Source organism: Columba livia, chromosome Z (genome assembly GCF_036013475.1).
Source record: "Columba livia isolate bColLiv1 breed racing homer chromosome Z, bColLiv1.pat.W.v2, whole genome shotgun sequence".
Lineage (NCBI taxonomy): Eukaryota > Metazoa > Chordata > Aves > Columbiformes > Columbidae > Columba > Columba livia.
The window spans coordinates 36,200,599-36,215,601 of record NC_088642.1 but is presented as its reverse complement, the minus strand read 5'-3'; the positions used below and the strand labels follow the sequence as shown (position 1 = coordinate 36,215,601).

At 41.8% G+C, this 15,003-nt stretch overlaps 1 protein-coding gene across 7 annotated transcripts in view; it reads right to left on the bottom strand.

Moving 5' to 3' along the window:
- MCC (MCC regulator of WNT signaling pathway) overlaps positions 1-15,003 on the bottom strand; it is a 205,466-nt gene that overhangs the window by 86,113 nt on the left and 104,350 nt on the right. Inside the window, exon 1 of one of the 7 annotated variants that reach the window (XM_065045404.1) lies at positions 6,966-7,013. The exons of the other annotated variants lie outside the window; for them this stretch is intronic. Within the exon in view, the coding sequence (XP_064901476.1) occupies positions 6,966-6,998 (33 nt within the window). The 5' untranslated portion in view covers positions 6,999-7,013. Of the gene's footprint in view, positions 1-6,965; positions 7,014-15,003 lie in introns of those variants that run through there. 7 annotated transcript variants of the gene reach the window in all.

Here is a 15,003-nt window from a genome sequence, read left to right as displayed (position 1 = left end):
TAGGAAAGGCACTGCCAGTTTCCCCTCTACGAAGCAGGTAGGCTCCAGCTTAAGCTAAAGCATTTCTGGGGCTTTAATGTGTATTCTCAGCCACAGAAGCAAACACCAGTTCAAAATTACAGACACAGGCATCTGCTGAAAGGTTCTGTGTATGGATACTGGTAACAACTACTGGTATGTAAGTAGAAACACAAGACATGTCTATGCACATAACAGGTGGAGAAAGAGAAAGAAGCCAACTTTCCAGTGACAACATCATGGTATGTACCAGAGATAACAACTATCCAAAATATTCCTATCCTACAGAACTCTGGATAACTTGACTCTTGTATTGCTGACATAAATGAACCAAACTCCTATTTTCATTCATGTTTTGATAAATGCCATCAGAATTACACAGTTCTGGTGAATCACTGCCACACATACGCAGCATTCATCCTGAGCAGCCAGCTAACTCACCTAAGCATGCCATTAACAACAGCCATGCTGTTTTCATATCCAGGCTATAGCTATACTATACCATGTTGACTTTACTGTAAGACTTGATGTTCACACAGAAAGGGCAAAAGCATGCAGGTGGCTGCACCTTTTCCTCCAGGCTGTGATTCCAGCCCGAGCGATCCCTTCCTTCCCTCCTGCCTGTTACAATTTCTCCTCTTTTAGGGATCCAGGACTATGATACTTCTCTGTGTCCTTTCTTTACTGAGTTATTATCTTCCCTATGCACCATTCTTTTCCTGTTCCATCTCTTCACCAATGCCGCCAGACTCACCACAGCATAGCCTGTGCAGCCCCCAGACAACAGTACAGCAGCTCTTCCCCATCAGCCCTGTGGTCCCTCTGAGGACAGAATTAGCCCCTCATTAACCCTCTCCATCCTTCTGTTATGCACCAATGCAGCTATTTACCTAACTGCAGGGAGCAATTAATAATGTCTCCATTTGCAGGCATCGCTTTTGCCTATTTCAACCGCAATGCTGCGTATGCAGCAGAAGCAGCACTTTCAGCTGCCAAACATATCTAAGCCCCAGAAAGCATAAAATCTCAAAGCTTATTTCTAGAAATGGAAGTTGATAAACAGCTATCTTTAAAAACTTTGTGACAAGGACCAGGTTTACAATAGTAAGTAGTAAAACATGTTATTGGTGGAAAAAAAGCAGAAACATGAAAAAGTAACCTGTAATTTTTTTTTTTAATCTGCTCAAAATTCTGGAACACTTTATGATTTAACATAGCTGAAAAGTACCTGACTGCTAAATCATGTGCTAGAATAGTTTGGAACATACATTGAGAAACAAACTTTTAAAGCCCTGCTGAGATAATCAGGCTTTTTTAAAAAGTGGTACTCATAGAAAACTAACATTAATTAAGCTGTAACTAATTCTTCAGAAGGATATTCTGACTCTGTAATAAGAAGGTGCTCATTTCTTCTCCCCACCCCGCTCCCTATATCTTTCTCAGTTGAATTTGCCATTAGACGAACCCAGACTGAATTTTACACAAAACTATTATTAAAAGTCAGACAAGCTTGAAACAAGTTGCACAGCTCTCACTAAAGTAAGTACATGCAGCAAATCTGGAAGTAACTACCCAGGCAGAAGCAGCAACCAGCCATTCAGTGCCTGCAAACCGAACCCAGAGCAGGCAAACGCACAGACTCCTCCTGCTGCTCTCCCCACTGTCCTGGAACAATCACAGGGTAGCATTCTGTGCTTGGTACAAGGCTTTCTGTCCTAGCAACAGACTTTCACCATCACTGTTTCTTTTACTCGTCCTCTAATCCCACCAGAGGAGCTACCACTTGCACGTTGGAGGAAATCTCAGTGCAGAACCTTGCACTCAGAGAGAAAACTCTTGGCAACACACAACTGATTAGCTTAACTGTTTACTCAGTTTCCCCAAGTGAACCTAAGACTGTATTTGGGACTTTTTCTTCTAGCTATGCAGATGTTGAAATTTCTGAGGGGGTTAAGATTGGGGAACACACTAAAAGCAAGCCAACAGTGTCCTCCCAAAGGAAGAATCCTTACCTTGTGATCTCAATTTAATGCTCCAGAGACAGTTCAATTTCAGTCACTGAATATACATCAAGGTGCTCACTCTGCAAAGCACTCCAGCAGTTTCATCAACTGGAAGGGTCAAAGATGCCACTGTGAATTTGCTCTTACTTGAGCCACACATGGCATACCCACTTAGATGCTCTAACGTCACTGTAAGGCAACCTAATCAGACAGAATCCAAACGTTCACTATAACAAAGAGGAAAAAATAAAATTGGATTTGACAGAGAAAAAAGGTAAAAGTATTTTTCTTCTCTTGTTTTAAGGTTTCAGAACCAACTAGTGTATTTGAAAGTCTGCGCCACTCTAAATAAAAACCTACTGATGGAGACTATATATTGCTAGAGTAAAAAGCTGTCAACCTCTGTTAGGACACACTTTCATAGTGCTATTTCTAAGTCCTAGACTGAAACAGAAAATTGATAAAAAACATATTCCACCAGACTTTCACAGTGGAGATAAAACAAGCTTTAGTCCTACTGTTCACTCCCCACTTCAAAGAAATTGCAAGCACAAATGTGTAATTGCATGTACAACATGGTTTAGCTGTCAAGGATATGTAAACCTTAGTGCAATTTTTCATGTTCCCAACATACCATTTATCTACATTCAGCCAAAGTTAAGTGCAGGCATTTCTTGTGAGAAGGGAGGTGAGGGGCAGGAAAGGAAGAAATGTTTCCTTAGATTGTGTCCACCAACCATATGAGATTCTCAAATTTATCTTCTCAAATAACTCCAGTGGAGTATTTCTGTAAATGTAATTTGTAGTGCTCTTTAATCCTGTTACTGAGAATTCCCATTTGTTCAGTCTCAACAGCAAAGAACCAGAGAAATGTATAGTCTGCTTCTCTAAGCCTTGATTGTGCACAGTTCACACACAGTCAAACCTCAACTGAAGCACCATTTATATACATATTATGAAATTAAAACAATCCCCTCTCCACCAGTAGAACATTCTCCTGAAGGTGCTGTGGATCAAAACTGGACTCCTATTAACTCGGTTAAAACTTTTTGCTGAGGTCAGTTCTACTGCTTGGAAAAAGCATGAGATTCGAGAGTAAGCCTACAAGAGTGCAGCATGTGGGAACCACAGTAGCCCTTATCCCCTCCATCTTTTCCTCTTTTCCACATTTAGATAAGTGCTCTGTTGGAAAACAGAGCAGGAATGCTTATATGCTGTGTCTAACAGGGCTTTTTCTGAGTCACAGTGGTTCAAACTCCCCAGTGGTGACAGAAGGTTCACAACACCTATTTTATGGCCCTCCTTGCAAGTAGAAGCAGCTGGCTGTATAATTCAGTGCTGCCCACCAGCCCCACTCTGACATCCTGAATTCTGCCATCTCTTCCTTTTCACACGAGGATGCAGTGACAGCAGCTCTTACCTTCCTTAGCAGGCTGTGCACAAGCACCCAGGGAGACACACAGTTGTAGGGGTTACATACGGTTTCCCCAGTAGTCACCCCCCCCTCACACTTCCCAAAGATTGCAGTGGCAAACTGTGTGGATGTGGTCTGTAAACAGGGCTGTGAATTAGACCACCCTGCTCTGAACTAATATACTTGAGTTTCGTGAGATTTAAGTTAGCTGCTTTTCTTGAGTAAGGACATTAAGGGCTTTTCTTTTCTAATTAACAGCAAATGTTCCATTACATTACAAAATCAGAAAATAAGACAGAGATGTGGAAAAGAATTCACGTATAAAACAGATGGCTCTAGGCAAGCACATTACACTTAAACATAAACATCTTTCTGCACAACTCATGCATATTTTTGCAGTGTTACCAACCTAACAGTTCCAGCATTACCCCATATCCCAGAACTACATACTGCAGGAGGTACAAATGCGGGACAATCAGCCAAGGGAAAATTAGGTTTCGTTTTACATCCTCAGATATGTGACTACCAATGGAGACATTTCAACTCCCAATAAAAATCAGAGAAACTATGAGAACAAACCACTCTGTTCAACCCACTCCTCAGCCACAGGCAGAATGTAGGCAGATGGGAACGTCCCAGCCCTTAATTTCGATCTGATCCGATGTTGGGTTGCTAATTCTTACCCATGGGACAGAGCTGTTTCTCGCACCAATCTGAATCATCAACTTTGAAACTATTACATATTCCTCCTCTATCCTCCCTACAGACCACAGGAAGACTGGAGACTCTTCCATGCCCAGAGTGACAGAATTACACTGTGATCTTTCAAACAATTTTTAAAAATTATTACATGGGCAGAGATTTAAGAAAAAGCCCTCCATTGCCCTTCACTTAAGTCTCTCAGCTTGGTAAAACCAAAATACCATAATGGCATTTAACTGATGCAGTTTACATGTCGCACTAAAAAAACCCCACCAACAACAAAACAAACAACACCCCCACCCCTCGTCTCCCCCCCAAAAAACACCCCCAACAAAAAAATCTCAGATAATTTCATATTCTTGGGAGTCCAAGCAATTTAGTCTGACCAACCAAATAACACCAACTAGAGCATTACATCCAGAAACTCCAGTATCACATTTAAAGACAGAGTTGGAAGGCCCATTATGGTCAACTCTTCTGAACTACAGCCTACAAACATGACATGCTACTGGTTACGGATCCTATGGACTTCCTAAGCTAACTTAAAAACCTTTGAGTAAGATGTACCATATAAACACTTCATGGAAGTGGGTAAGGATACTCCTCTCCATAGACAAGAATAAGTGAGATTGCTTCTCTTTTGCACACATCAGACAGGGAGTGGCAGACCTGGTAGTGTAAGCCAGGTGTTTCATTTCCCAGACAAGCGCTCTAATTTTTCAACCGTCTTGGCCTCCAATGAATTTTATTTTTGGCAGGCACAACATAGTGTTAACACTGCTTACTATCCTATTCTACTGTGCATGAATTATACACCACAGTACTGATATAAAAATGGTAAATTATTATAAACTAATACTGTCAATACTATTTTTTTTTAATTAAAAGTGAGGTGACATTGCCAGGTTTTTGGTGACAAATAATTGATTTTTTAGATTAGGACAACGGGAATTAACAAGCTTATTTTGAAATAGTAATTGAGAAGCGACATTTGATTCATGTAAAACCACAAATGCACCACTGATTTTATCTGTCTGAAGCAAAAACACAGAGGGAATGAAAGAAAAGCTCCTATTGTTGTACTACAATGAAGATGGAAATGAGGGTTTTTTTCCACTGTAGACATTAAAATTTGGTAACATTTTTTTTTGAAATTGTGTACTAGCTATTAGAGTCAAGATTTTTCAATCTGTCTTTGCTGAATAGAGAAACAAGAAAAGCTTACACAGCCCCCCTGTACCACAAATAAACAAAAAAGACCTTATCGATCATCATCCTGTATCTTAAAATACTTTAATGCAGAGGAGAATCTAAATAGGAGCAAAGATATACACAAGCTACACTGAGCACTAGCATTCAGAACAGAGTATGTAAACAGGGCTGTACACTATTTACAGTTAAGAAAGCAGGACCTCAGATAGGAACTGAAATAATAGATACAACTTATGTCAGTTCCAACTTGTTCACATTTCAGGGAAGCCCTGTGGTTGTTTCACAATGCTCTGTTTTCTATTATAAATTAATCATAGCAATGTGCTGTTGTCAGACATCATGAAAATGTAAGGCCAGCTGACAAACAGAGTTCGTACCCTTACTTAAGAGATGACCAAATTATTTCTTTACAAAGCACCTATCAGTAGATAAAAATACATCTGCCAGTATACATGAGAGGTATGTTTGGAAGTGCACCTGGATTTTAAGTCTTATGAAACTAGAGCTAATCCAGTGTACTTACCATCATTTAAATGGGGAAGCAAGCCCTGAGACATGAACAATCTGAAAGATCAGCAGTGGTATATGGCTGATGAATGATACATAACTGCAGAATGATGAATGCTGGATGGTTGGTCTCTAGCCCAACCTCCAGCTCACAGCAATCACAGTTGCTCAGGACATTTTGTACAGTTGGGTCTTGAAAACCTCCAAGAATGAAGACTGTACAGCCCGAGTAACCAGTTCCCTTGCTCTGCTGTCCTCACAGGGAAAATTTTTTCCCATATATTCAGTTAACTTTCATTCCTTTTATGCGTACTGTCTATGCATCCTCCTACTATGCATCTCAGCAAGAGCCTGGCTCCCTCTCCATGACAACCACCCTGCAGGCACAGGGGGCTTCCACCTGAAGCCTTATTTTCTTCAGCCCAAACAAGCCCAGATCCCTCAGCAAGTGCTCCAACCACTGATAATCTTGGTAGCCCTACACTGGGACTCACTCATCGTTATGGTGGCAGGCACCACACTGGATTTATAAACACAATGGCTTTTATTGTTACCTAAACAGCTTCATCAATAATGCCCACCTGGTAAGAAGTAAAAAGAAATGCAACAAGGCTACAGCAGGAAGTGGCTTCACTTCCATTCTGCCACCACTACTCTATGAAAAAGCAAAACGAAAACCCTCAGTCTAACACCATGTCTCGGTTTAACCTGAGCTAACAATCACAGCCACGATAGCCACTCAATAGACACTCCCCACCCCCAACCAGGGGACAGAATCAAAAGGAAAGGGAGAAGCTCATGTACTGAGATAAAAAACATTTAATAAAATAGCAAAACAACACTAATATACAAATATATACAAAATAAGTGATACTCAACACAATTCCCTGGTCCCAAGCAGCCGATCATGGGGGGAGAATGAAAAGGCCAAAAAGGCAGAAAGGCCCAGACGCCACTGCAAAAGGACAGAACAGCAAAAGGCGAAACTAAATGAAGCCCCAAACAGAACTCAATGAGAACAGAGCTGAAACAGAATGGGCCTCCCGGGCTGGAAAACCCAACTCCCATTAAATACAAAGCATGACACTAATGGCATGGAATATTCTCACTGATGCCTGGGTGTCGGTCACGGTCTGTTCCATCCATGTCCTCCTTTGTAGCCACTTCACACCTGCAGATGGAAGGCCCAGAAAGACCTTGGCTCGCAGACAACAGCTGAGATATCAGTAAGTTCTTACATTCTCTCCATTCCAACTCAAAACCACTGGAAAGTTACTTGAAGAAAAATATTAATTCTGTCCTGGGGTGCTATCTTATTGTTCTCAAACTATATCCAAACAATGACCCTGCTAGCTACAAGAAAGAACGGTTTCTAACTGCATGAAGAAAATAATTCAATTTCAGTTAAACCAGCACACACCCAAACAAAAAAGCCCTGGATGTTGCAACCACCAAATACATTACATTTAAGCAGAAACTTCAAGTGTCTCAGGAACACCTCATTTCAAATTTAATTCACTTAAAGTTGAATATATATAATGCCACAATAGAGTAAACAAACAAGGCACTAAGCTGTGCAGGGGCACTAAGTGGTGAGTCCCATCTTACCTAACTTCTTCAAAACCTATGAAAGGGAACTAAAAATGAGACTAAACTGGGTGGTACAGGAAACGTTACTGAAGATTGAGAAACTATACAAAAGACCTACAAAGATGGTTTGGAAATTAAAGAGAATTTGGAAGAGGGCCAGATAATATGAGGGGATATCACACTAAGAGTGATTTAACACGTAGGGGGGCCCTGACGGAGGCACAGAGGGAAAGTAAAGCAGCAGGAGGATGAACAGTGTCTTTATGGAAGGAGTCTTGTTAGGGAGTCGAGAAGATGACAGCTCTTGTCTGTGCAGCTCAAATAAGAAGCCATCTGGAATACTCTATTCAGTCCTGAGAAACTGAATACCAAGCAGAGACTGATGTACTGAGGGAAATTTTGGCAGGAGGGGGGTGCAAGAGGAGAGAAAATCATAAAGCCATTGACTTGATTGCTTTGTATCTACCTAGTTACTCTCCACTGCCGTCTTCATCACCATGGAGTTGTACATCTGTGAGGCACACGAAGTTGAGATGCATAATCTGGGTAAATGGCAGGGAGCAAGAGCAGCTAATTCCAGGCTATGGATCCAATAAGGAAATGCATTTTGGTGCACAAGAATTTAGGCAAGGAAGAAAGGGATGTATATAATTTTTTTCTCTGACTATATGATTCAATTGTTTGAGTCAAACAAATGTCTCTTAAGAGACATTTTTAAAATTATTTAAAACATTTTGAACAGTTGGAAAAGGTTCTAAAATACTACATAGTAGTAGTAAAGATACACACAAGGTACACTGAGCATTAGACTTAGGAACAGACTACAGAAATCCTGCACTAACTGCAACACTCAAGCAAATAATCTCGAGGCATTTGACATAGACAGTGTTCTCTGATACCTTTGAAAACTGTCCTTGCATTTAGTCCTCTTAATTGCTTGTCTTCAGAACATTAAAGTAAATAGGAAAGCCAAAAAAGGAAAAAAAAGTCCAAGAAAAATGAAAGTATAGAATTATTCTTTCTCTAAATTTAGCCTTAAAAAATATAACTTACATTTAGAACAAAGAAAACTCACCAGCACAACTAGATTTATACCAACAGATTTTTATTACTGTATTACTACCTCTTGTGCATAAGGTAATAGCTTCTCTTAAAATGTATCTCTGGTAAGAATAAAAGAATTGTGCCTGCATTCTTTAGAAGAGTCATATTTATCATAAACAAGCAACGCTTCAGGAAAGCATGTAAACTCATTAACTGGATAGCCTAGTATAGTTTAGATGGGCATTCTTCTAATCTTGCTTTAGGGTGGCATTTTTTCCAGTTTGCCACAGAAGACACCCTCAGAACGCCCGCCTTTCTGATTCTGTCCCCCACCTCATCCTGCTGTAGGACAGCGAGTGAGGGACCAGACGGGGCTCGGCTGCTGGAGGGGATCAATCCACCACGGTGCTCCACGGCATCAGCTGACTCAACGTCTACACAGGTGAGAGGAACCATATCACTTGCAGCACCGTGATCCTCTCCCTTCTCCCAAATGCACTCTAAAGGCTAACTTAATCTTAGTACGTGATTTCAACAACAACGAAGAGGGCAGATGACTAAACAGAAGCAGGAAGTAACAACGTCTAGCATGATTTTTTTTAAATCTACATAAATTTAAGGAGTGAAAAGATGTGCTAATCTAGTCTGTTAAAATGAACTTTCCAAAACCTACACGAGATGTTATATAACTTGCTGAGACCCAGAAAAAACACTCTGTGCCAGAGGAGGAGACTTCCAACAATCACCTAAAAATAGCTATTAAAAAATGAGGGAGTTCACTTCCAAATGAATGATTCTGACTTTGCTGCTTTCATGTTGGCTGTAATTCAAGTCAACAAGAATGAGGTTTGCCTTTGCAGGTCTGACTAATGCACAACTAATTTCAAAGAGAAGCAACTTGGAAAACCATCAAATACCAACCTGTTCCTTATTCTATAATGGGCAGACCACAAAATGACTTTATGGGTATAGCACACAGGGGTCACATGCACTGTATCTTTCAGAACTCATCTGAAATGAGCTTTACCACATCCAAAAGGTTCCTCCTGTTGGAGTGAAAACTGACAAAAGGCCATGGCCACAAAACTTCTTCCAGATTCTTTACAATTAAACCTCTGTTTTTTATGGAAGCTCCAATGGAAGAAAAAAAATAGACAAAAATGATAGCAAAGATAACTGTCAAATCACAGAGAAAGCCAAGCAAACTCTGCTTAGGAAGCAAGACCAGGAGATGCTATGACCATGAATCTTGGTTCTTAGTCAAGAGCACAGAACTAGTCTACAACAGTGAAACAAGTCTCAGGGTGAAGATCCAGGGGTCAAAAATCTCCACTGTCAGAGAACAGCATCTCTTTCTCCTTCTGAAGGGCTTCTCCAGAACAGAACAAGAGTCTCCCAGCTGAGATACTTCAAGGAAACACCTGTTTTCTCAGTCCTCATGACCAACCTTCATGAGTCACTAGGAAACTCAATGGGCCACAGCTTAAGCTGAGTTCCTTGTTATTACTGTCTTTTCACTGCATACCAGCACCTTCATGTGCTGCCACAGATCTATTCTGCTACTTCCTACCTGCATTGTGTTTGGAGTCAGTCACGCACTGTACTGCCTGCCCATCAGGAATGTATCGATGATCTCTCTCTTTACCTGCACTCCAACCCCTGGGAGTGGGAATGCTAGCACCATCATTTTGACAATGCTTATCAGCAAGAGAAAAGGGCTAACCCTGCTTCAAAACAAGATTCTTCCTGAAGCTTGTAATTTCTTCCTTTCTGGTGTCTTTACTGTTAGAGGCCTGCTCTGTGCTTTGGGAATCCTGACTGTTCCCGTAATTTCCCCAGAATACCTACAATGTAATGGAAAAATGCTGTCTTCACATCCTAGCCTGTATCACCTCTCAAAATATCTCTGCTGTTTCTGTGGCAAATTTTTTTATCCTGTCTTCACAGGTGTTTTATTAAGGTTTGTAAGTTCTATGGGCAAAGGTTCACTTCTGTCTGTTTTTTAAACTACTGAAGGGATCCCCTGGAAAAGGCAAAAAAGCTGCCAGGTCAGCAGGACTGTGACAGGTTTCCCCAAATTCAAATCTGAAAATTAACAGTGTAAAAATAAATACAGTGTACTCAACTTCTGAAAAGCAGAATGGTGACCCTATGAGAAAGGAGCAAGTCTGCTGCTGGGCTGTGATCTCTTGCTCCAGATGCTTGCTTGTGCCCCTCAGAGCATCCTGTCCATAGGGAGGTAAAATTTATCCCTGGAGTGGCAGACTGTGAGAACAACTGGGTTGGGTATGTTAATCAGAGACAGCATGTGAGCAAGCAAGAATGTCAAGTCATTCACACTTGCCTCTCCAGGCATGGACAAGTGCCCCAAGTGCACTGGGACATGTAAAGCACGCGGTGAGTTCAAACAAGGAAGCAGAAGAAGAACACACAAGAGGAAGGCCAGTGGACTTGGCTGAATGTTTAGTCCACACACACTGCCTCCCATTGCTCACTTTGGTATAGTGTTACACAGTGACAAAGGGATGGAAGGGAGGTCTCTAGTAGCAACAATAATGCGTATATCTTGGCTGGAAATGCAGGATTTACCATCAATGGATCAGAAAAGCACGCTGAGATGTTGCCTTTAGTACCCATTAAAACCCTGCATTTCAGAGGAAACCAGGTCAATAAAATGTACGTAGTTAATTAAATACTCTCCATGGAAGATTAAAATTATTCCTTATTGCCTACTGTATTTGGGCTGAGTTAATCTGTACCATACCATCTTCTAACATTGAGCAGGATTAGACAATGTACTGGTAAAAATAAAAACACCTGAGTCCTGTCTATGCAACAGCTGTCCTTGTGATAGCAATGAAGGAAGCAAATAATGCATTTGAACTTCAGCCGCTGCTGATGCAAGGTGGAGAACTGATTTAATAACAGAGTGGTAAATGGTGGATGTGACTTCTCTAAGTTCAGAGCAGCAAGCAGTACTGTATCCATCACACCTCCTATTCTTATTCAAAGTTTGGAAAGGCTGTCCTTTAGCAGAAGGAAAAGGAACATGGCAAAAGGACAGGTGGTGGCTTCTTCTCTAGGTGTGCAATTTTCGTGTACATTTATGCATATGGCATGGATATCCAAAAGCAGAAAAGGAAACAAATAGGATCAGACACTTTGAAAGGCCCACACCAACAAAACAGTATGCTAGGCATAAAACAAAGCAAGAATTGTTTGCAATGTTACTTAGACAATGGCAACGAAAAGTACAGCAAAAAGGAAGGCTGCTATATTTCTTTCTCTCATCATAACTGCTAAAAAGCCTTCAAACTTTAGAACCATGCTGGATTTTTTTTTTTTTCCCCAAAGCATAGACCTCTTTAGGAAAACAAAGAAACAAAAAAAGATCCTTTGGATTTCTCAAGATCCCAAGAGCATGTTTTGCAATACAGCTCCTTCTCAACTTCCTCAACAACAGGAAAGTAGCTAAGTCACGGGGAAGTAAACGGAGAAGAGGATTCTGTACTACAAATCCTTTCTGCCTTGTCTCAGTCTCTCAAAGCATGTAACAAGTACTTAACAAAGCAGATATAGTATTTGCAGCATTTCTCAGGATCGCTGGCCAACTCAAAGTGAAGATCAAGGTTTAGAAGCAATCCAGGATGTAGCAGAGCCATCTTCATTATTCCTAACATACAAATGGAAGACAGAAACGGACTGCCATTCTCTACCTTCTTTATCATAGACCTGGTAGCAAGAACTTTTCCTGTTTCAGCAAATTGTGTACAATTCCTCCCGACTCCTACACCTGCTCCAGTTCTCATAAGCTCTATGGCTGTCACAGCAGTGCTAAATTAGACAGGGTTTCAGGTGTCTCTACCATTGCCCTTTGCACCCTTTCTGACAAGACAGAAGTAAAGTAAATGCATTACAGGCTGCTGGGGATTACCTGTCCTAGCATGCACAAGAGCTGACTGGTGAGGTTTCCTTTGTTTTCTAGTAAAATAATCTAATGTATGTAAAGATGTGGAAGCAGGTTAAGGGTGTAACAACAGCTGTTATGCAATGATTTGAGATTAAAGAGGAAAGGCTTATATAAAAAAAAGGGATGTTTTTTATCAGAAAACTTTATAATCTGTTGCACCAGACTGCTTTGCATAGGCCCTGCCACACAGAGAAAACATCCATGTAGTGTGGTCCAAAACAGCTTACACTCTAGATAAGAACACGCAGAAATTATGTTTCCCTCAAATACAGTGTATTCAGTTTTGTGGTTTAAATGCTAATGATTATTGCAATTAAGTATTATCTTTTATTTTTCAGTTGTCCCTAGCTCTTCTGTACCACCAGGTAGGTTCTCAACAAAACATCATTTACAACCAGCCTGTATTTGGCATTACAATAACTGTACTGATGTGAATTAGAAGGACTGATAACTGAAAACGGGTCTGTTCTTGAAGCTGACCTCTGCCATGTTTCCTGTTGGCAATGCAAGCATAACACCGATCAATATAGCGTGGTATGAATTCTTTATACTCAGGCAGAACTTGGTAAAAAGCCATTTTTAAATGTAGTCAATACCATATTCACTGCAATTGGTACTTTAGCACAAGTACAGGCAGAATTTGTTAAATAATTACTTTTTTAAAAAGACATTTTTAGTTAAGGAGTTCAAGATGCTGTATTTATTTCCACTACATAACACCTGCAAATTTTTTCTGAACATTTTTTATAAAATAAGCATGTTTCTTGTTTTTCTTGTATTAGTTGTGGGGAAGGAGGTGATCAAAAGCTATGGAGCAGCTTTCAGATCAAAGGAAATAACAGATTTGCTATGACACAAGGTTTTGTTTGGTTTATCTTTTAAGCATACAGAATAACAGAGTAACTTGCTAGATCCTTCACAGATTTAACCTCCCTAGCAAGTAAAAATTTGTTCTCATTTCTAAAGTTTCAGTGGTCAGCTCAGTCACGTAAATTCATCTCACCTCTATGTCCAATATGTGATCTGCTCCCATTCTTTTGTTGGAGCTCCCATCTCAATATCTCACATCTGATATCTTTATATCCAGGCCACTTAATTACCACCCAGCACCACCAGCACTTCCTCTCCGCGTAACCTACATCCACCTCCAAAATACAGGCCAGCAATCTCAGCGCACAACTGAGACAGATAGTTTATGAGTCCTAGGACTGCTCCAAATCCTTTCTGAGATACTCAGTATGCTAATTAATCACTCCTACATTCATATAAAGTTATTTACAGTGCAGGAAAAAAAAAAAAGCAAACACCCAACACAGATTCATGTTTTAAGTTCCTTTTCTTCCCGGTTAAGATCACACAGAGGTTAACACAGGAAGGAACGTTTATTATCCAAAGCCCAACGTTACGATGTTAAAACTTAGATCAAAAAAAGTTCTGCTGTGCTCACTCAGGATGGCACCTGTCTGCGGCACTCCTAGGTGCTTGTCCCGTTATAAAGCAGTCGCATAAAATGGGAAGGGGGCGGGAGGGATAGCACAGAAAACGCAGCCGGTCACCAACCATCTGCCCTCTTTGCCGCCTTACCTCGGTCTCTCACCCTCAGCACTGCGGCGAACACACAGGGCCGCTGTCATGGGCTGCCCGAGCAGAGCCGCCGGCTTCCCGTCCCCCGCTTCCCCCGGCCAACCTCGGCCTCCCCGCCCCCCACCGGCTCGCCCTTCCCCCTTCCGCCCTCCCCCCGCCCGGCCCGGCGCCCCGCGGTCACAAAGGAAAAGCCGCAGGTCAGGAAAAATGCGCCGCGTTGTCGCGGTGTGGCTGTTGCACAACGTTTAAGGCAAGTAAAGTTGTGGGTGGAAGAACACACACACACACACACACCACGGTGGAAATAAAGATGCCTTAGTAGTCTGCCCTCACGTGCATAGCGCTGCAACAGGACACAACAGCTGCTCCATCCTGCTTTTGGCAGGAAAATAAACTCACCTAGAGCACGCAGTTTGGATTTTCACCCCGAGCTGCGCTCCTGGCGGCGGGTTCCCCGCCGTCCCTGCTCGAAAGGAAAGCGAAGCGCCGGTCCTGGCGGCCGCCAGCAGCGGCAGGGCTGCTCTGCAGGGTCTCTCCCCCAAAACCCTCCCCAGGATAAACTTACGCAAACTGAGGAGGTGTTTCAGCGACTCCTCGGAAAACCCTCCTTGTTTCTGAATGAGTGCGCGTTGTATGTAGAGATATTTGGGAGAGGAAGGGGCGAAAACCACATGCCCTGGAAGAGAGGAGTGGCCAGTCCAGCAACTAGTCCTCCGAGTACACCCTGAGTAAGTGCCATGCTCCACCAACAGCAGTAAAGTTGCCTTCTTCAAACAAGAAGAAAACCTCCCACTCCACCACCTCCTGCTTCACCTACAAAGCTCAGGTTGTCCCATAGCCCCAGCCGGGACCAGCGTGAGCACCCAGCAACGCATCCCGCACCCAGTACCTTAGAGCACTTAGGTCTAATACTTGACAAGCACTTTGCATAACTGCAGTTTTGGCCAGTATTTTCTCTC